This window comes from Vulpes vulpes, chromosome 11 (genome assembly GCF_048418805.1).
Source record: "Vulpes vulpes isolate BD-2025 chromosome 11, VulVul3, whole genome shotgun sequence".
NCBI classification, from domain to species: Eukaryota; Metazoa; Chordata; class Mammalia; order Carnivora; family Canidae; genus Vulpes; species Vulpes vulpes.
This window is the reverse complement of record NC_132790.1, coordinates 54,372,454-54,395,833: the sequence shown is the minus strand read 5'-3', so window position 1 is coordinate 54,395,833 and position 23,380 is coordinate 54,372,454. Positions and strand designations below refer to the sequence as shown.

Sequence of the window (23,380 nt, the reverse complement as noted above, 5' to 3'; positions counted from 1 at the left end):
GTGTAAGTTGATGAGTTGCCCAAAAGTCACACTTGGAGAGCTAGGTGTGTGGATTTGAATCCCCACATCTGGGAAGGCAGGCCTTTAAATGATCTTACTATTGAGTAAACCAAGGCAGGGCAGGCCTTGATGCACAAAGGGAGGTGCCCAGGAGAAAGAAGAAAGCAGCTCTGCAACCGTGTTGCATGTGAATCAGAAATCCTGGTGGCTTTGATTACAGGTTCCCAAAGAGGGAATGTACTTGAGTCAAAACTCTCCATCACAGTCAATGGGATCCTGGCTGCACTGAGGGGCAGCCCAGGCCCACCTCCCCTGAGCCAACCCGGTAGCCCTGCATGTTCCCTTGGGCACACAGGATCCTCGCCCTGCCCCGAAGTTTCTCTCTGCTCTTCTTCACTAATGAAAGATGAGACATGAAGGGCAGGGAATCTACATTATTCATCCTTTTCAAGCATAAACAGAAGTGCAACTGGAAATCAGAGACCCCAAGCAGACATTAGACAGAGATGTGGTTCCAGGAGGAGGGCTGCCCACCTACTGCTGCTCCTCAATGCCATGCTGGCTGCCTGGGCAGCATCTGCCCCTGTGGAAGGCCAAAGAGGTTGCTAGTTCCTGTGTATACTGGGTGACAGAGCAGAAAACCTGGGCTTTGGACTAAGAAAGACCTGCATTTGAATCACTGCTAACTATGGCTTTAGGTGGTTTGTCACTGTGTAGGCCTGTACAAGCTGCTGGAGGATTGAGAGACGTATTATAAACCCTTCTGATGATATCCTGTAAGTGTTCATGTAGCCTTTGCTCCCCTTGGAGTACACCTTGCTCTAGGTTCTCTTTCTCCAGAACTTTCTCCAGGACACTCTGGGAGACCTAATGACAGATGGTCACTAAGTGACTCTGACTGGTCTAGAGGCTGCTATGGAACAGTGCACAGTTAAGTGCCTCCAAGAACCCCGAGAGCAAAGTTGCCACTGGAGTGCTCAGCTCTGGGAGCTCACGTGTGTGTCTGTGAGGCAAGACTTTGGGCTCCTCCTCACAATGCACACAGCCACAGTCTCCCTACATGCACCAATGGGTTCTGAGTGCAGCTGCAGCTCTTCTGAGTAGCAAGGAAGCAGAGAAGTCTGTCAGATTGCTGGTGCCTATAGCCCCAGGTCACAAAGATCACAGTTATCTACCCCAGGGGTTAAGAACCCACTGGCACAATTTCTCTGGCTGCCCAGACACCTACCATCCCTGGGAACTGGCTGGGCATCAGGACTGTTCTAGCCTAAGTTTTTGGAATGGAAGACCTCAGTCTTGGGAAAGCAAGATCTGATGCTGTCTAGGTCTGGGGATGTGAGTGGCAGAGGAGGGGGCATCACTGCTTACCTGCTGTGGGGACCTCAGTCCTGCCCCGCTGCTACTTGGGCCCCCAGGGGTGTACTGAACCCAATTCACTCCCTGAAGCACTAGTACAATGGCTCTCCCAGAGCTAGTCTCCCTGGAACCACTGGGACCTATGCTTCAAGCTGTTGCCCCACCTGTTCTCTCTGTCTGCAATGTCTTCTCTTCCCTTCCCTAACTGTTATCCCTTCAAAATAGGCTCCTTTCAATTCTACCTCAACGGCGCCCACCTCAGGAATCTCCCTAATTACCCTCCTTCCTTTGTGTCATGGGAACACATTCATTTCTCACTTATTCTTATATATCATCACCAACTCCTTGAGGGTGGCCATGGGTCCTTCCTCTCTCTCTCTCTCAAGCACCCACATTCATTTCTCACTTATTCTTATATATCATCACCAACTCCTTGAGGGTGGCCATGGGTCCTTCCTCTCTCTCTCTCTCAAGCACCACAAGTCACAAGTCTTTTTGCTCTCAAAAAGGTGAGCATCCGGCTCTCTAGTTGATGACACAAAAGAAGGGAATAATTCCTTTTCTGTTTTTAGGGAAATACAGGCAACAGTAAAGTATGCAGGGAAAGTGGCACTCAGTGAGGTGGGCTGGTGGGAAGCGCAGCCAGGCCCAAGGAGGAACAGAAGCATACTTGACATGGAGCCTTGGGGGTGCCACAGGGAGAAGGCAAGAGGAGACTCCAGACCCCATGCAGTTGACCCCATAGACAAGCCACCAAGAGAAGCAAAGCCAGAGAACACAAGTGGAGGCAACTTATTTCATCAGCATCTAGTTGGTTAAAAATAACTTCACTTATTAGTTTAAGTGAGATCACCACAGGGCTGGAAATTCACTGTCAGTGAAACAAAAATACTGGAAGGAAAATGAGAAAAGTCTACATTCGTGATGAGCTTTATTTCAAAAGAGAAACACAGGAAGGAAGCTGCCTGGATATTCCACAGGCTCTGTTTTCCTTCTGGGTTCTTTACGAGGCACAAGCCTGCCATTTTTGGAGTTAACGCGCTACATTCTTCCCATCTTGCCAAAGAGAAACAGCAGTACAGAGTTCAGGCGACCTGAGGAGATGATCCTGCACAGGCACGCACGCTGAGCCACACTTCACCTACACCCTCCTTCAGCACACAGATGTCCCTTGTTGACGGTGCTGTCAACAAAGGCTCCACTGAGGAAAAGCAACTCTCCTCTGAGGTGGGCGGAGGGCTGTATGGGAGTGGTTTACAAGCTCTTTCCAAAGGATGAAAGGCAGCACTGAACAGGGACTCACTCTCTCTGTGTGACTTTGGGGAATCCATCCTGCTTTTCCAGAATGTTCGAGAGAGAACAGCCCTCCAACCCAAATCTCCTCTCGGTATGCATACCTGAGTCCTCTTCATGGCTCATCTGAAGCCTCCTCATAAATCAGGCCTGTAGGACCAAGATTCCAGTCTTCCCCATATGAACTCATCTCCATTGAGGTGGAGGTGAGGGGAGGCCACTGGAGGCTCACACAAGCTGCTCTTGGAGGCAGGGCCCTGGAGCACTTTGACTCTAATGAGCCACACATGGCATTGCTCCTCATATAGGTGAGCAGCTGTCATGAACTGGCTTCCCATGTTGGTTCCCACGATTCAGACTGTTTTTGTTTTTCCTATTGTTCTTATTGCTGTTTTTGGAGCAGTACATAGACCGTTCTTTGTTGGAAATTTTTCATTTTTATATAATTTCAAAATTTCAGAAAGGTTGTGAGAATAAGGATTTCCCATAAAACCATTTATCCAGATTCACCAATGTGTTTTCATTTTGCCCATTTGCTTTATCACTCATCTCTCTCTCGCGCGCGATAGATGGATAATATAGATATCTATTTATACAGAGACAAATATGTATACACCTATATCTATACCTGTAATTCTTTTCTTTTTTTTTTATTTATTTTTATTTTTTATTTTTTTTTGTAATTCTTTTCTGAACCATTCGATAGTGAGTTGTAGATACAATGTCTCCTCATCCCGAACACCTTGGTACACATTTCCAAGAACAAAGATAATTTCTTACAGGCCTGTAGTACAGTTATTACACTATTATCTAATTCATAATCCACATTCAGATTTTATCAACTATTGTTATTTTTTTTCTGGTTGGGGATACAATCCCCAATCATGAATCACATTTTGTATTTTATTATCAAGTCTTTTGGTCTATTTTAATCTAGAAGAGTCACTTTGCCTTTCTCATCCTAGATATTTTTTAAAGCCATTTTGTAGAATGTTTCTCAAATTGAGTTTGGCTCATATTTCCCCCTGAGTAGATTCAAGTTATGCATTTTTGGCAGAAGTACCACTGAATTGAAGTTGAGTTCCTCTGAGTGCAGTATATCAGAAGGCACATTATATAAGTTTTGCAAAAACTCAATTCTGGAGTTGCTATCATGGCTTTGAGCTTGGTGCCCTATAGAATATGAATAAATGTTTCCAACCTCTGGCTTCATGCACTATAATTGAGGGCAAAAGGGGCACACACTTGTGTGGACATAACCTGTCTCAAGGCCTGTGAGGTGGAAAGCCCAGGCTATCTTGTTGGATGATGATGAACATATAGCTCGGTGACCCTCAGCACCCTGGCCAATAGCCACCAACTCCCAGAAGCAAGGCCACCTAGACAGCAGCGGCCTATAGACTCTGTAATGAGTCCAGCCAAGACCAGCAGAAAAACACAAACTGCTGATCCAAAAAAAGTGAACTAAATAAACAGTTGTTTTAAGCCACTATGTTACATATGTTACATGGTGAAAGCTAACTGATACCTCTTGTTTATCAGGGAAAATGAAGACTCAGAAACCCCACATATTCATTGAAATCACTGAAGAAATAAGATCATGTTCTTTTCCCTCTGGCTCTGTCCTTTCTCTCTCAGGTCTGAATTTTGCCTATGTCTGGGACTCAAAGGATCATTTTAATTAACTTACGTGGTTTTGGAAAACAAACCATGGATATTATTCTCCCGAAGCCTTACAGAGCAAGGCCACATCATTCAGTAGCTTGACGGGGTAGATACCAGGAGACTTTCTCAACACACTCTTCCATAGCAATGAGAAAATGAAGCCTTTCTGGAGGAAAACGCCACAGGAGCAGAGAAGCCTGTCACTGATAAGCATCTAACAAGCACCAGCCAAGGCCTTGGGGTTCACCAGACTCCCTCATTTCCCAACTCTTCTGACCTCTTCCCCAGAGATTAGGATTGGATGCCTCTAGGATGCAGCCTGAGGGTATTTCTTACAAGTTCATTTGGTATTTCTCATCATCAGAGAGGTTTGGGAAACTCTACATTAAAAAGTAGTTTTCAAACTGGGCTATGTGTTAAGATCACTAATGAGCTTTAAAAAACCCTAATGCAAAAAACAAACAAACAAACAAACAAACAAACAAAACCTAATGCCCAGAACATTTATATCTGAATCTTTAGGACTGGCACCCAGGAATCAGTATTTCTTAAAACTTCCCAGAAGAGACCAGTATACAGCCAAGGAGTACTTAGGCTGATTTCTAGGCCTGAAGAGTAAGCAGCTGGCTTTCTTTCCATTTGTATGGACATTCCCTTTCAACAGCATGTGTTTCTGATGAGGATGGTATACTGATTTCAATGCATATGAAATGCTGACCTGGAGACTCCTTTATGGCTTTCTTCTTGCCACTGGGCTGATTTACCACAGGGAAGCTGAATTCCCCTTCCTAGAAGTTTCTTAAATCCTGTAAGTTTCCTTTTGGGGAAAAATGATTTTTTTCCCCTTGTTAATGTGCCACCCACCATGAAGAAAGACTGCAGGACAGGCTGTATCAGCAACTGTAGGAGATGCTGTCAAGGGTTTGCCCCATATTGCCTAGATACCTTTGCCATTTCCATGCACAGGGGTTCCTGGTAGGCGTCTGTGCATCTTTGCTGGAGGGTGGCACTCAGGCTACTAGAATCCTTTGCCAGCACACATAAACCAGAAGTGCCTGGGAATATACATCTCCCTGACATTGGCCCCTGATCAATGACTAACAGTGCAGTGGTATAAATACCCCTGCTCTCTCACCTCTGGACAGAAAAACTGGTGACCTACACTGTCTCCAAAGATCTCCTGTAGGACTGAGCCAAGATTTGTCCTCACTGTCACTGTGGACTTCGTTTAGAACTGCACCACCTCACCGTCACTGTGGACTTTGCTTAGTACTGCACCACCACTCAGTCTGCTTCCTTTCTCTGCCCACTACCCCACTGCCCTATTGGCTTTTCTTTGGAAGATCTCCTCATTCCAAGGTCTGTTTCTGGAGAATGCAACCTAAGACGGGGCCACCATGCGCAACCTCCAGAACCTTTGCAAAGGCTCTGGCACTAACCTTCATCCTTAATACAAAGTGCATTGTATGTGCCACCGGGAACTGGGTTGCCTTCAATTCTCACATCAACGGCTCTCGTGATTTGCTGTTCATCACTCTCCTTGCTACACACGGTTGTCCTGAAACAGACAAAGAAGACACTGCTAGGAGGACCAATGGAAGATAGGAAAGAACAGTTCTTTTCTGCTGTCAGTTCTGAGTCAGCAGAGATTTTCCTGAGTTAGGATCTTTGGCTGAAACCATCCATAGGGAAGTACTCTCCCCAAACAGAGCCCTATAATCAGGAAGACACAGATGATGCTTCAGTTGAGGCCACACATATCAGTTCAAGAGTTAGAAGCAGTGCATTGTTGACCTTTTCCAGTGTGTGTTTATTTCACAAAATGCTGCTCTTCTTATCAGTTCCTTTCTTCTTGCAAGGGTCTATTTTTTTCTGTTCTTTTTAATATTTGTAAAAATATTTTACTTATTTATTTATTCATGAGACACAGAGACAGTGGCAGAGACATAGGCAGAGGGAGAAGCAGGCTCCTTGCGGGGAACCTGATGCAGGACTCGATCCTAGGACCCTGGGATCATGACCTGAGCAGAATGGCAGATGCTCAACTGCTGAGCCACCCAGGCAACCCATGTTCCTTTTTTATATTTCTTAAAATGGATCATTACTTAGTTCAGAAACCTTTAGCCTTTTCTCTTTTCTATCACCAGCACCTAAATGTCTATCTTACATTTCCCTCTAGGTTCAGCTTTATTTTATTTTTTTTAAAATAAATTTATTTTTTATTGGTGTTCAATTTACCAACATACAGAATAACACCCAGTGCTCATCCCGTCAAGTGCCCCCCTCAGTGCCCGTCACCCATTCACCCCCACCCCCCGCCCTCCTCCCCTTCCACCACCCCTAGTTCGTTTCCCAGAGTTAGGAGTCTTTATGTTCTGTCTCCCTTTCTGATATTTCCCACACATTTCCTCTCCCTTCCCTTATATTCCCTTTCACTATTATTTATATTCCCCAAATGAATGAGACCATATAATGATTGTCCTTCTCCGATTGACTTATATCACTCAGCATAATACCCTCCAGTTCTATCCATGTCAAAGCAAATGGTGGGTATTTGTCGTTTCTAATGGCTGAGGAATATTCCATTGTATACACAGACCACATCTTCTTTATCCATTCATCTTTCGATGGACACCGAGGCTCCTTCCACAGTTTGGCTATTGTGGACATTGCTGCTAGAAACATTGGGGTGCAGGTGCCCGGCATTTCATTGCATCTGAATCTTTGGGGTAAATCCCCAACAGTGCAATTGCTGGGTCGTAGGGCAGGTCTATTTTTAACTCTTTGAGGAACCTCCACACAGTTTTCCAGAGTGGCTGCACCAGTTCACATTCCCACCAACAGTGTACGAGGGTTCCCTTTTCTCCCCATCCTCTCCAACATTTGTGGTTTCCTGCCTTGTTAATTTTCCCCATTCTCACTGGTGTGAGGTGGTATCTCATTGTGGTTTTGATTTGTATTTCCCTGATGGCAAGTGATGCAGAGCATTTTCTCATGTGCATGTTGGCCATGTCTATGTCTTCCTCTGTGAGATTTCTGTTCATGTCTTTTGCCCATTTCATGATTGGATTGTTTGTTTCTTTGGTGTTGAGTTTAATAAGTTCTTTATAGATCTTGGAAACTAGCCCTTTATCTGATACGTCATTTGCAAATATCTTCTCCCATTCTGTAGGTTGTCTTTTAGTTTTGTTGACTGTATCCTTTGCTGTGCAGAAGCTTCTTATCTTGATAAAGTCCCAATAGTTCATTTTTGCTTTTGTTTCTTTTGCCTTCGTGGATGTATCTTGCAAGAAGTTACTGTGGCTGAGTTCAAAAAGGGTGTTGCCTGTGATCTCCTCTAGGATTTTGATGGAATCTTGTCTCACATTTAGATCTTTCGTCCATTTTGAGTTTATCTTTGTGTATGGTGAAAGAGACTGGTCTAGTTTCATTCTTCTGCATGTGGATGTCCAATTTGCCCAGCACCATTTATTGAAGAGACTGTCTTTCTTCCAATGGATAGTCTTTCCTCCTTTATCAAATATTAGTTGACCATAAAGTTCAGGGTCCATTTCTGGGTTCTCTATTCTGTTCCATTGATCTATGTGTCTGTTTTTGTGCCAGGACCACACTGTCTTGATGACCACAGCTTTGTAGTACAACCTGAAATCTGGCATTGTGATGCCCCCCGCTATGGTTTTCTTTTTTAAAATTCCCCTGGCTATTCGGGGTCTTTTCTGATTCCACACAAATCTTAAAATAATTTGTTCTAACTCTCTGAAGAAAGTCCATGGTATTTTGATAGAGATTGCATTAAACGTGTAAATTGCTCTGGGCAACATTGACATTTTCACAATATTAATTCTGCTAATCCATGAGCATGGAATATTTTTCCATCTCTTTGTGTCTTCCTCAATTTCTTTCAGAAGTGTTCTGTAGTTTTCAGGGTATAGATCCTTCACCTCTTTGGTTAGGTTTATTCCTAGGTATCTTATGCTTTTGGGTGCAATTGTAAATGGGATTGACTCCTTAATTTCTCTTTCTTCAGTCTCATGGTTGGTGTATAGAAATCCCTAGGTTCAGCTTTAGCAGCATCTTATGAGTTTGAGTATGTTATAGTTTTAATGTCATTCAGTTATACATCCGTGCTACTTAACAAACCATAACTTATGTTTGTCCCAAAACTTATTTAGGGCTATCTTTGGCAAACTGCAAGTAGTAGGATTTTTTAAAATTATTGTTTTCTAAAGGGAGCATCTTATTTATTTTAATCTAATTTAACCATAGCTCTTTGAATTAAAATCTGCCGTCTTGGGATCCCTGGGTGGCGCAGCGGTTTGGCGCCTGCCTTTGGCCCAGGGCGCGATCCTGGAGACCCGGGATTGAATCCCACGTCGGGCTCCCGGTGTGCGGAGCCTGCTTCTCCCTCTGCCTGTGTCTCTGCCTCTCTCTCTCTCTGTGACTATCATAAAAAAAAAAAAAATCCGCCGTCTTTCTATTAGTTCTGTACATCCTTTCTTTCTCTCTTGTCTTTCCCCTCTTTTGATTGTTTGATTTTTTTTTTTCTTTTTGGCATTCTCTTTTTCATATTGGTCTGGAAGTTATATATTCTCTTACTATTCTTTTAGTGGTTATGACTTATTAATATTTAATATTACTTTTACCCTCTTCAACAGTACAACTTAAAAATACTTAAAATACTATGTATTAACATACTTAAAATGTGTTTTTAAAAAGATTTTTAAAAGATTAGATCCATCCATTATCCTCTTAATTTTAGTTATTGTATGTTTCACTTCTAGAGATTCCATACAGTTTTTTTCATAGTTTCAGTCTTTGGCCAAAATTCTCCTTATTGTTTTCTGTATCTTTGAACATTTGAAAAAGTTAAAGTCTACCAATGCTGATATTTAGAGTTTCTATCCACTATCTTTATTCTGGTTTTCTTATTTCCCTGTGTATTGGTTATTTTATATTGTGTGACAAATCCTCTCTTTTCTAAAAGTTTTTTTGTGGAAATAAATTGCCTAGGATAACATTATCCTCTTCTAGAGAGTATTTTAATAATCAGTTCTGAAGCTATCTGGAACACAGGAGCTCCAGTATCATCTCAATCCACATTCATGGGTCCTGAGGATTTTAAGCTATGCTACAGCTCCTATGAGGGCCTATATACTTCTAGTTTACTCTCACTCCTGGGCTATAGCCCTGTAACGTCCCAGCCCAAAGCAAAGGACTCTGCAGGCCGTGTGTAGGTTTTGCCTACACAAAACCTGAATTCAAATCTCTGTCCTAGTCCTATTAGGCTATCTATATTGCTACTGTTTTTTCAGTCATCCTTTAGGGAATCGCAAAAGCTTCTAGGAGGCAAGTGGCTCCCAATTCTGTGTTTACCACTCTAGGCCTCCATCCTTCTCTGGATTTTTGTGTACACTCAACATAAATTCATAGACATATAGATCAGATCTACTATATGTTTGCTATGCCATCAATTGCAAGATGTACCATTCATATAATAATTGGTTTTCACTGTGGAGGGGGGATGGCTGTGTAAGAAAGACCCACAATGAAATGTATATAGTGATGATCAGATACTTCTTGGTTCCAGAAATATTAAAATAGTTTTATTTTTAATATGTTGTGTGGTAAATATATCAAATAAGGATGTTTGCTACAATGAATATCATCTCAGCAATGTAGACATCTACTAATATGTCCTAACACTAATATGTCCTAACACTTTACAGCAAACCCAGAGAGGGTGGGCCTTTCTGAAGACCTGAGAGACAGAAACCTGGTCCCAAGCTGACTCTTCCGAATTCCTGAATACGCTGGTTATCTGATGCAATTATAATAACAGAGTTATGAGAAGTATCCACGTTTGACTACACTGTGTGCATAGGACTATTTTGTCCGTTCAGGAACCTGGTCGTAAAATGTCAGGCAGAGAGGGTCATGGTTCCAGAGTCACTGAAAATCTTCAGATGTAGCCTGGTTGTCCTCTTTATTCAGCTGCTGCTTCACATGTGGCAACACTGGAGATGGAAGTCAGCCTGGTTGTGTGTGTTTTCTATGGCCATTGGCCAGTCCATCTTCAAGGTTATTATCAGCCAAAGTGGTTGGAGCCCATTTTGCTCTTTCACATTCCTGTGGCATGAAGGAGACAGTGGAATGGCTCCTGCCTTTTCTGAGTATGACTAAAGAAACAGCAGAACTAATGGGTAGTTTTCTCCCAGCTGGCCAAGAATCACTTCTCTACAAGAATTCCTTAGGTCAGGAACTCAGGGCGCAGTGTGTATGGCTGGTCTCTACTCTCTGATGTCTAGGGCCTGAGCTGGGAAGACTCATAGGCTGGTGAGAACTCAACATCTGGGGGCAAGAATCACGTACAGGCACCTTCACTCACATTTCTAGCAGCTAATGCTGGCTATGCCCTGGGATGCCGGTGGGGGCTACTGGTGGGGATACCCTTGCAGGGCAACTCCCCATGGCCTGAGCTTCCTCATGCCATGGCCCGCTCAGGATAGACAGATGTCTTACATGATATCTCAAAAGTAAGTGTCCCAGAAATCTGGGCACGGATTTTTCCAATCTAACCCCAGAAGATACATGGTATCAGGCCTGCTGTGTTCTACTGGCCAAGGCAATGGAAGCTATCCCTAATTCACAGAGAGAGGATACAGACCCCACCTTTCAATGGGAGTAATGTGAAAGAATCTGTGGCCATACCATTCTCCTATTCATATGGATGTAGCTGAATATCCACAGAGAAAAAAAGAGATAAAGAATATGTACTAGCTGAGGTGGGGAAAAAGAGAGAAACTCACTTTCAGCTTTATATGTATCTGCATTATTTGAAAATTTTTTACAAGCATGTATTATTTTTGTAACTTAAAAAGGAAATTCAAAATAACAAAGGGGAGAAAAACTGTGACAGAACTCCACAAAAATGTTTTTATTTGAGAACTCAAAACACAAATGTGCTGGAAGCCACTGCCTATTGCCCTCTGCTTATGCTGGCACCTCAATAATACAATTACTGAGCTCCCTTAGGAGCCCTGGTAGGGTAGCAGGGGCAAATGGGAAGGAGAACTTTCCCCAGCACACCTAACTTACCCCAGGGTGCCATCCGCCAACCAGCCCGTGGTGCACACTGCAAAGGCACAATCCTGGACCACCCTCCGCAGCTCTTCCGCAGACACCAGGTGAGCTCCCCTGCTCCTGCAGGAAAGCCGAGCCACCTCCAGTTCTAGGCCATGAGAGCCATTCTGAGACTCCAGCACAAACAGCTTCCCTGTGTGGGGACAAGCATGAACACAGGCTTACTCCAGGGGCCATGGGAATTAAACCTCACTGTCTGGTGGCAGACACCTGTCAGAACTGGAGTTTCCCGCTTGCCTGAAGATCTGAGCTCAGCACATACCCCACTGCACTCATCCCTGGGACTAGATGATGACAATAACTTTGGTGTTTTAATCTGTGTTTTGCTCCTGCCTTCTTTTTAAAAAAAATTTACCATCTGCCCTGGCATGTTTATCTGGATAAGCCCTTCAAATCTTCCTTTCTCAAAGCTATTTTACAAACATCATGTGGTAAGGCTCAGTGTCCTAGGCTCCCCTGAGTTGGGTCAGTTGGTGTCTGGGGCACTGACTTACGTCTCAGCTCTCCCTTCTTCTGCCTGCCCCAGCCCTAGAGTGACCCCACACACAGCTCTCCTCCATTCCCTTCTCTCTGTCCTATTGTCTCAGGACATTATCAGGCCCTTCCCACAATGAGTTCATTTGTGCCTGCTGCCATTTCTCCTGGATGGGGCGAGGTAGTGAGGCCATGTCAGGTGCACCGTGGCTTCCTGCACTATATCAATATATGGGCATGTAGCAGGCCTCAAAAAATGTGTGACAGATGAGTGGAATGGGAACATGAATTCAGGCAGCAGTAGAAGCTGAGGCTGAAAGCAAAAGAGAGCTTTAGGTAAGAAAATCACAGTGGAGGAGGGGAGCACCATGGTCCCTAGCAGCCTCCTGTAGAGATGAAGAAATGCCTTAGATAACCTGACCAAGTTTAAGGTAAAGGCAGGGGAGAAAAAAGCCCAGTCAGAATGAGATACTTCATTTCTGTCCAGTAGCAAAATTATCATAATATAATAATTTAATTAGAATCACTTCAACTGCTATCAACTGCAAAATACTTCAACTGTTTATTAACTGAAAAATAACTATAAGAAATATAACAATTCCTCAGCCTCGCAACCAAAGTTACAAGAAAAACACAAAAATGTTTCACAACGAACAGCTCTGTAGGTAAATGGTCCTCCCTTAGACTTGGTGCGAATGTGCAGTACACAACCTGAACAATAGTACTTGATGGCCTTGCCTGGAGAAGCATATGCCCCCAGACACTTTTGTATTAATAGCATTGGCCTATCTGGAAAAAAAATATTATGAAATTTAACTAAGGTATTGACGGCCAAGCTCCTGAGCAAGAGGGATAAGTCAAAGCCCAAGGCTTAAGAGGTGTGTGATAGACCTCTCCTGCCCCCTCCACCGCCATTGCATGCACACATAAACACACAAAGCTTGGACCCTGAAGGGTTAAACTCTCAGGATAAGCAAGAACAAGGATAAAAAATATCCTCTCCCCTCATTCACAAGGGATTGTTGGAAGAGTTATCTTGGTGCTAGGAACCCAAGTGTTAATCCTCATTGGGAATGGCAGTCCTAACAAAAATTGGCCTCAAAAATACTGTAAGCCATGAATTTAGCTTAAAGTGGCTTGAGATTGACATTTATCTAAGACACCTGGTAGGAACAAACATAAATCTTGTCTGGAGAAAAAAAAAAACCTTCATCTTATGCTTCAGGAGATCCCACGCAAATATTTTTTCAAAGGCGATGATGGGGTGGCTCAGTCAGTTAAGCCTCTGCCTTTGGCTCAGGTCATGATCCCGAGGTTCTGGGATCGAGCCTGTGTCAGGTTCCCTGCTCAGCAGGGAGTTGGCTTCTCCCTCTCCCTCTCCATCTCCTCCCTGCTTGTGCTCTTTCTGTCTCAAATAATTTTTTTTAGAAAAGGGATCTGAATAGACATCTTTAAAGAAATGGCCAATGAGCACATGAAAAGATGTTCAACATTATTAGCCAACAGAAAAATGTAAAACAAAACCACAATGGGATATTACTTCATATCCACTAGGATGGCTACCATCAAAAAGACATATTTTGACATAAGTGATGGGAAGGATGTGGAGAAAATGGAACCCTAAAACACAGCTGGTAGAAATGTAAAAGAATGTAGCTGCCTTGGAAAACCATTTAGCAGTTTTTCAGTTAATAGCAGTTTCTCATAGAGTTATTATATGACCCAGCAATCACACTCTTAGGTGAATACCCAAGAGAACTGAAAATATATGTTTATATAAAAACTTCTGTATGAATATTCATAGCAGCATTTGTTTGTAATAAATAACTTAAGTTCATAATTGTAAAATTGTGTTTATAATGGTCAAAAAGTAGAATCCACCCAATGACCATCAACTGATGAATGGGTCAACAAAGTATGATACAAATATTCATACAGTGGAATGTTATTTGGCAGTGAAATGAAATGAAGTGTGGATACATGCTGCAAATGGATAAAAACATTATGCTAAGTGAAAGAAGCCAGTTTCAAAAGCCCACATACTGTATGATTCCATTTACATGAAATGTCCAAAACAGGAAAATTCATAGAGACAGAATGTAGTTGTCGAGGGCTTGGGGGGTTGAGGAGAAAAAAGGAGTAAATGCTAACGGGCATAGGGTTTATTTTGGGGCAAAAAGATGTTCTAAAATTGTACATAGTGATTCATAACTCTGTGAGTATACTAAAGACCAATGAATCACACACTTTAAATGGGCGAATTGTACGGCGTATGAATCATATTTCAATAAAGCTGTTATTAAAAAAGGCATCAGTAGAGAAGGACAGGTTCTGTTATGATGATAGTTATTTCATGAGTAATATTAAAAAAAAATTAAACACTTAAATAAACAACTCTAGACTGTGAGAAGGTAATATTAACAAAACTATGGGGAGAATTGGAAAAAATCCACAGTGCTGATAATAATTTCAAGCACTATCCTTCTCAGTAATTGATAAAACAGGAAAAAATTGGAAAGAATATAGAGGATTTAAGCAACAAAATTAACACACTTGACATAAGGACCAATGCACAGTATTTGCAAACTATAGAATACATATTCATTTTTTTAAAAGATTTATTTATTTATGATAGACATAGAGAGAGAGAGGCAGAGACACAGGAGGAGGGAGAAGCAGGCTCCATTCCGGGAGCCTGATGCGGGTCTCGATCCTGAGACTCCAGGATCGTGCCCTGGGCCAAAGGCAGGTGCTAAACCGCTGAGCCACCCAGGGATCCCTTACATATTCATTTTAAACACACACAGGACATTCGCAAAATTCATCAAATACAAGACAAATCAAAAAAACATTTGAAGACTCAAATCATACAAAGCATATTTTTAAGCCACAATGCAACTTAAAATCACTTGATTTATTTATCAAATACTTATACAGTGTTTACCCATAGGCCAGGTATTATTTAAATTGCTTTACAAATAATATTCATTAAATCAGTTCTTATAACAACTCTATGATGTAGTTATCCCTATGTTATAAGTTATCCCTATGTTATAGTTAAGATTTAGTATTAGTGATTTGTCTAAGATCACACAGCTGGCATATAAAACCAGGCACTGATCCTAACCAGTGTATAATGTCTCAACAGCAAAGTAATAATTAGGAAAAGCCCCTTGTGCATGGAAATTACAAAATATACTTCTAAATAAAGCATAGGTTCAAAGAAGAAACCACAATTGAAATAAAACATTTTTATGTGAATGACAAAAACTGGTAGAGAAACTAAATTAGTATTTAAGGGACATTTATAGCCTCAAATGCTCATATTACAAAAGAAGAACGGTTGATAATCAATGATCTAATTTTCTATCTTAAAAACACAGAAAGAAGAACATAAAATTAAGGCTTCTAAAGAAGTAGAAGGAAGGAAATAACAAAGATAGAATAAAAATCAATGAAATGGAGAACAGATATACAATAGAGAAAATAAAGCCAAAGTTGCTTCTTTCTAAAGAATGATAAAGTTGATAAATACCTAGCAAAATTGATCAAGACAAAAAGAGAGAAAATACAAATTACCAATATCAAGAATGAAAAGGGACATCACTACAGACCCCATGGACACTGAAAAGATAACAGATTTTATGTTACATCTGCCAGTACCTATGACAACTTAGATGAAATGGACAAACTTCATAAAAAGCAAACTTAGCAAAACTTACCCAAAATAAGTATGAAAATCTGAATATCTCTTTATCTACTGAAGAAATTATATTCATCATTTAAAATCTCCCCAAGAGAAAAACTTCAAACACATATGACCTCATTACCAAACACTAAATGAGACAAAGCAAAACAGCTCACCTTGCAGCAACCTTTTCAGAGAAACAGTTGAGACGCCCTCCTCCTATCCCTCCCCCTGCCCTCTCTCTCTCTCTCTAAAATAAATAAACAAATCTTAAAAAAGAAAGAAGAAATCATCACAATCCTGATGTCAATATCTGACAAGAATATTATAAGAAATGAAAATTATAGGCCAATATGTCTCATGGACACAGTCAGTAACCCATAATCCTAAATCTGTTTCCTTCACTCCAGGCTCAGTTCTAGGTCATCTCTTCTCACCGTGAAACCTTTCCCTAGGATTCTATACATGCATAAGGTTTCAAAGACTATACTTATATAGATTGCTCACATTTTTCTCTTCAGTCCAGACACTTTGCATTCACCCCATCCACCTCTATACCTCTGCCATCTCTCATCCACACAACTAAAATGGCATCCTATATGGTCTCTCTACATCTAGTCTTGCCCAGGTCCCATCCATTCTCCCTTCATCACAATCAGGGTGATCTTTTCAAAATGCAAATATTATCAGTCACTCTATAACCAGAAATCATCCAATGGTTTCCTTCTCTTTTCTGGATTAATCAGGGTGATCTTTTCAAAATGCAAATATTATCAGTCACTCTATAACCAGAAATCATCCAATGGTTTCCTTCTCTTTTCTGGATTAAAACAAAACTTTTGTCTATGAGGACCCACCTCATTGCACCCACCCCAATTTCTTTTTTTTTTTTAAATTTTTTGTTAACTTTTATTTATTTATGATAGTCACAGAGAGAGAGAGAGAGAGGCAGAGACATAGGCAGAGGGAGAAGCAGGCTCCATGCACTGGGAGCCCGATGTGGGATTCGATCCCGGGTCTCCAGGATCGCGCCCTGGGCCAAAGGCAGGAGCTAAACCGCTGCGCCACCCAGGGATCCCCCCACCCCAATTTCTCTAGCATAATTTCAAACCACTTCCACTTCAGACTCTTGGCTCCAGCCACTCTGTCTCTTATCATATGGCTCATTTTCCTTGCTCGCGGTTTTTTTGTATATGCTATTCTCTACACAGACACTCGCTTTTCCTCCTCAGATCCTCCTAACCAAATCAAAATTTCCTAGCATATGCTCTCATAGTACCTCTGCCCTTTAATCTCATCATCTATCAAAATTGCAACTTCACGTTTCATTCATGTAACGATTTGCCTACTGACTCTCTAACCCATTGGATTTTAAGCTCCCTGTTGGCAAGAACTTATTTCTCCTCACCATTCTATCCCCAATAGCAAGGCCTGCACCTAACTTACAATAGATGCTCAATAAATTATCTGTTGAATTAACGAATCCTTTCCTGTAACACAGTTAATCTGCATTCAGTTAATGTGAACATTTTTCAGTTTCAAAAGTATTTTAAAGATACAGTAGAAAAAATACAGTAGCAGATCTCTTTTACATACGAGATGCATATCTTATTAATCAAACATAAGCTAAATGTTTTTCATTTGAATTTGTCTCATTGACTTATTTTTTAATAGGTCCATAGAGTTTTTAATAACTCCAAGTCTCTCTTCAAACATCTATAACACATCACAGTTTAGCGGAACATTTCTTCTTCTTCCTTCCATCACTGTAGAATGTAAGTAACTAAATGTGGAAAGTGATGGTAGTTAAACATATATTTGGAAAAGAAAAGAATCCTTTCATACTATAGGTTCTAATTCTTCAATGGCTCTATTATAAAACTTGGAACTTAGCAAATGGAGTTTCTTGAAAGCAAGTGTACCCATAATTGGGGAACGGGAGAGAAGGAAAGAAAGGAGAAAGGAGAAATGGAGGCATTTCTGGCAAGGGGCAACAAGAAAACAAGCTCTGGTGCCACTGTTACTCTTTCCTTCTCCAGTGATATTTCTGCCTCCATTTTTCTATGACCCGCATCAAGCCAGATAGGTGCAAAATATTGATCCATATCCATTTGGCATTCCATTTAAGCGGTTACAGTAGGGTGAAACTCGAAAGCCTCATGGATTGCAGAGATATATCTTTAAAAGGAATTAGGTTGGTACAATACTATTCATTGTTCAAAAGTTAATACTAGCTCCAATTTATTCTACTTGTATTCTTTAAATCAGCTCAATTTTCATGATTCAATGTCAGGCAAAAAAAATACTACAGTAAAATATGAACAGCGGATTAACTGCTAATAGGTATGGGATTTCATTTCGGAGATAGAAATTTTCAGGAGTTAGATTGTGGTGATGGCTGAACAACATAATGAATCTACTAAAATACTAAAACCACTGAATCGTAAATTTTTAAATGGCAAATTTTATGAATCACATCTCAATTAAGATATGAACAGTTATCACAAGGAGCCTTCAAAGTTAAGAATGTTTTCTTCTCTAACACTCTGAAGATATTTATCCTTAATTAGGAGCAAAGAGTTTTTCAAGCGGCATTTAGGATAAAAAGCACCAAAGACTCTAAGATAGTATCTGGAAGTTTTTGTCTTACTTTCCCCCTTTCCCTAACCAACATGCTTCTTTTTGTGGAGTCTTCTGATTTCATCTGACATTACTTACTAAAAATCAATGACCACTTAAAAATATACAAACTTAAGAACTCTCAAACTTAAGACACATACTTAAGGAAGAAGAACAAGTGATTGATGCTAAAATAAAAGGAACAAACACTTGTCCCCAAGACAACGAAGTAGGACACAGACCGGAAAAGACTACCTACTTTCTTTTTTAAGGTAAAAGCTGGAGTTTGAACCCACATCTGATATACTATAGGTCTCATTTTTCAGGTGAGCGTTTTTCTCCTTCATCAATTTAGTTTGTCCTAAGCTTGGATTTTCTAGAAACTGCTCACGGATGTGAGAACTGCTGGTTTCTTTTCTTTCAGATCCTTCTCCACTAAGTCAACGGGGTTTTGTTGAATACAGCTGAATTAGCTTTTGAAACTTAGCGGATACAAGGCTCTGATTCTGCCAACTTAAGGGAAGTACTGAAAGCTGAATTCGGGTTCAAGAAACAAAAGACGAAAAAAGCGGGTCAATTCTCATCACCTGGAGTGATCTGTTTCTTATCTCCTTCTCCAGCCTTTTGCCTTACACTCTCACAGAGTGGTTCCAGCCACTCTATCGTTTATCCCATTTTCCCTGCCACTCCCAGGGCCTTTGCACATGCTCTTTCCTCCCAAGACACTGCTCTCCCGTTTGCCTAGTTGATTTCCACTCATCTTTCAGATATTTTTGGACCAGGCCAAACCACCGAGGGAGTCGTCTGTGCCTTGCCGCCAGGAGTACGCGTAATACACGTGGGGAGTGGTGTCTCTGCAGAGGAGGTTCTAGGCCCCCAGACGTGACTCGCCCGTGAAGACCTTTCAGGACCGTCGGGGAGCCGGCGGGCTGCCGGACCATCGCGCAGGCTTTCTCCGGGGCTCGGGGGCCGGGCTCGGGGGCCGGGGTGGGGGCCCGGGGCTAGCGGAGACGCGATGGGCCGGGCGAGGGACCGGGCTGGGCCCCGGGGGCCCCGCGGGCGCCGCTGTCCCCCCCTACGCCGCGCGCCACCCCGGCCCCGCGCACACTCACCGTCCGCCCGCACCGGGCCGCGCGGCAGAACGAGCAGGAGCAGCGCCGCCGCCCACAGCTGGGCGCGGGGTCCGCGGCCCCCGGCAGCCATGGTCCCCGCGGCGGGCTGGAGCGCGGCCCTGCGCGGTGCGCCCTCGGCCGTGCGCCCTGCGCCCTGCGCTCTGCCCCGCCGGACCGAGGAGCGCGCCGCTCCCGAGGCCGGGCGCCTGGAGCCGCGCGCGGGGCCCGAGCTCGCGGGGGTCTGGTTCGCGGCGCCGGGGAGGCGCTGGACCCGGCTCCGCCCCGCGCCGGGCACCTGGAGGCCTCGGTCCCGCCTCGGCCGCGCCGCCGCGAGCTCCCGGGGCGCCGGCGGGGCGGAGGGCGAGCGCGCGGGGAGGCGGGGAGAGCAGAGCCGCCGCGGGACCCCCGGCGGAGGGTGACGCAGCCCAGAGGCCGGGCCCTCGGAGGACGGTTCCCGCCGCTGCCTCCTCCGGTCCTCCGCCTCCGGACTGCAGCTGGCGTCCTCCCACGGGGGAGGAACGGCTGTGAGAAGAGGAGGACCCTGACTCGCGACCTCACTCGTGGCAGCTCCGAGAGGTGCGGCCGGAAGCCCCCGGGAAGGGGCATCTCCAGGACGCGGCCGCACGACCCCCCAGGTACGCCCGTGTGTCTCCACACCCACAGCGCCCACGTGGGGTTGTCCCGGTTTTCAGGCCTCCCCAGGCAGGGCTCCCTGGACCTGGAGACGGCCCGAAATTCGGATTCTGTTGGTCTGGGCTGGGAATCCACCTTCTAAAGTGTCCCACTGGATTCTGCGCAGGAGCCCCTGCTCTGAATCGGTTCCTTTTTTTCAGCTCAGCTCACCCCTGCCCGGTTCATAGCAGTAGCATAGTTCAGTAGGGGAAGGTGGGTTTGCATTCTTCACTGCTGGAGGCATAAAGATCAGTCTCATAACCGGGGTGCTGGCAACATCGTACAGTTTATAAGCCCCTTCCACCTTCACGTACTGGTCAGCAGATCCGTGGTGAGTGCCTGACCCTGTGGGGGGCTGCCACAAACAGGCTCAAACTTAAGACACATACTTAAGGAAGAAGAACAAGTGATTGATGCTAAAATAAAAGGAACAAACACTTGTCCCCAAGACAACGAAGTAGGACACAGACCGGAAAAGACTACCTACTTTCTTTTTTAAGGTAAAAGCTGGAGTTTGAACCCACATCTGATATACTATAGGTCTCATTTTTCAGCTTATAAAGTTTTTGAAGTGTACTGAAAAGATCTCTCCTTTCCTTGTTCCAAATGTCAACGACAAGGCTATAGCCTTGGAATTATTATTCCAAAGCGATTAATCCCTTTGTGAATTAAAACTTTGCTTTTAGGGGGCATCTGGGTGGTCATTCCGTTAAGTATCAGACTTCTGATTTCAGTTTGGGTCATGATCTCAGGGTTGTGAGATTGAGCCCTGCCTTGGGCTCTGTGTTGAGCATAATCTGCTTAAGATTCCCTCTCTCTCTCTCTCTCTCTCTCTCTCTCTCTCTCTCACACACACAGTCTCCCTCTGCCCCATCCTACCCATACCTTAAAACAAACAAACCGCTTTACTTTTAAAATACAAATACTCTGGGGCATTAAAGTGCAATGAGGCATGACAACCATTCACATGTAAGTGTAAATTAATTTACTTATCTACTTCTCTTCTAACAGCTAGCTGGCAGCCTAGGGAGTGAGACTTCACATGTCTGGGTTGGAGGGGACCTTTTAAAGCCTGATTATTGCTGAGAAGGAAGGGGAGGGGCAGGAGGCACCTGCAGGATCTACTGACTCACTCCCTCACAGTCTGTGCCACTGTATTTAAAATATAATCAATTGACTATTACTGTCTAATCCTAATGACACTTTATTTTATTTTTTTAATTTTTATTTATTTATGATAGTCACACACACACACACACACACACACAGAGGCAGAGACATAGGCAGAGGGAGAAGCAGGCTTCATGCACCGGGACCCCGACGTGGGATTCGATCCCGGGTCTCCAGGATCGCGCCCTGGGCCAAAGGCAGGCGCTAAACCGCTGCGCCACCCAGGGTTCCTCCTAATGACATTTTAAAGTTTGTCTTTTTTCATATCTGTCTTGGCCTGTCCTAATTAGAGACGGCACGCTCTAAAGGTTTGGTACAGCCGATTTAGAAAACTGCTTGGCACTTTCATATAAAGTTAAACCTACATCTCTCCTATGATAGAGGATTCCACTTCTAGATGTATATCCAAAAGAAATAAAACTCACCTCCAAAACAAGATTTGTATGCAAATTTCATAGCAGCTTTGTCACAATAGTTAAAATTGGAAGCAACCCAAACATCATCCACAGATGAATAGAAACACAAACTGTGTCATAGTCACACAATGGAATGCTATTTAGCAATCAAAGGAATGAACTGATACACTCAATAATGTGGTTGCCGAGTGAAAGACGCCTTATACAAAAGAGTTTATACTTTATGATTCCATTCATATGAAGCTCAACAGGGGCAAAACTAATCTGTGGTGACAGTAAATACTATGCTTACCTTTGACAGGGCAGAAACACAAAGGAACTTCTGACGTAATGGGAATGTTCTATGTTTTGATGAGAATGGTGATCACATGTGAGTATACATTCGTTAGACCCCACTGAACTTATGCTTCAAATCTGTGCATTCCTTTGAATGTTATTTATGCCTTAATAGCAAATACTTCAGAATTTTCCCTAAAGAATAAATTGGCTTAATAGAAGAAAGGTCAATAAAAAGACCACATATAGAGATGTGGGCAGGGTTGAGAGAACCAATAAGAAACAGTAAAGATCTTGGGACTGTCAAGAGTAGGAAGCCATCACAACTTGAGGTCTGAAGATAGGAGGGAAGGTGAGGTGTTACCAAAACTCAGCAAGAGCCACGGACAGGAAAGAAGTTTCCTGAAAGGAATGTTAGTTATACATAAAGGAACAAAAATCGCTGCTGCTTATCTGGTAGGAAGGGAATGGGGAAGAAATACCCTAACATTTTTTCCTTTTACTCCTCAGATTCCTCCTTATGCCTCCTATTGGCTGAGCCACTTGATAGCTGCAGGGCAAAGGAGCACAGGTGCCAGAGTCCTTAGAGATCATCCTCTCAAGGTACAGAGTTGGTCAGAGAAGGGCAGGAAATGGAGCTGGAAAGACCATTGAAAAACAACCACATAGTCCATCTATTCTTTCTTTCACATGATGAAGAGAATTCAAAACAAAACGGGGGAAACATAATGTCCTATCAGGTTCTGTATGTTGATTCAATCATATTCTCACTTGGAGCTTAACTGTAATACTAACCACCATCCGTGGTTATTTTCACATGAGTGCTATTTCACACAAAAGGCAAAGGGAAGAAGTAAGTAACAATAACACATGCATGCTAGAGGCCCATTTCCATAACTGGTCATGAGGCCTTATTCGATAATCATGGCAATGTTCCCCCTTCCATTCTATGAGCATCTTGACCTACATGACTTTTTTTTTTTTACTGGTGGGAAACTTTAACTCATACTAAGAATCTATCTTTATTAGTTTGCCATGGTTTCTTGCTATTGTCACTGGACACGGGAGTTCCCTGGGATCTGGACATTGTCATCCATACCTTATTATGTAGCAGCTACCCAATTTTCCTTGGTAATCAGGATCAATCACCAGCCAGTACGGTGACCTTCTCTGTTTGCTGGAGAGCAATCTTTGCTTCCAAGTTACTAGCATATGGCTGTGTATTTACTGGTGAAAGTAGGTCTCCATGCCCTTTGCCCACCCAAACCTTTCAGTTCACCAATCTAAAGATTGTGGGGATGGTATCCAAAACTTTGGGAGGTGGGTTATTAGGTAAAATGGGAAGGAGGTCATTCCCACTTCTGCTCCTTGGTTTTTAGGCAGTGGATTCTGTCTATAAGAGAAATGACACCATGTATTGGCTGCTGGTTTAAGACACATCTGTATGCTGGGTAAATGCCCTAAGCTCTCAAGGTGTTGTCACCAGGTGTGACCTCACC

At 43.1% G+C, this 23,380-nt stretch overlaps 1 protein-coding gene across 1 annotated transcript in view; it reads right to left on the bottom strand.

Moving 5' to 3' along the window:
* The window catches only part of SUSD5 (sushi domain containing 5), a 52,982-nt gene extending 33,469 nt beyond the window's left edge, over positions 1–19,513 (bottom strand). The window contains exons 1-3 of the mRNA XM_072726342.1: positions 19,348–19,513; positions 11,410–11,587; positions 5,754–5,872 (exon numbers count right to left, since the gene is read on the bottom strand). Coding sequence (XP_072582443.1) covers positions 5,754–5,872; positions 11,410–11,587; positions 19,348–19,438 — 388 coding nt within the window. The 5' untranslated portion in view covers positions 19,439–19,513. The remainder of the gene's footprint in view (positions 1–5,753; positions 5,873–11,409; positions 11,588–19,347) is intronic.
* Positions 19,514–23,380: the final 3,867 nt, after the last annotated feature.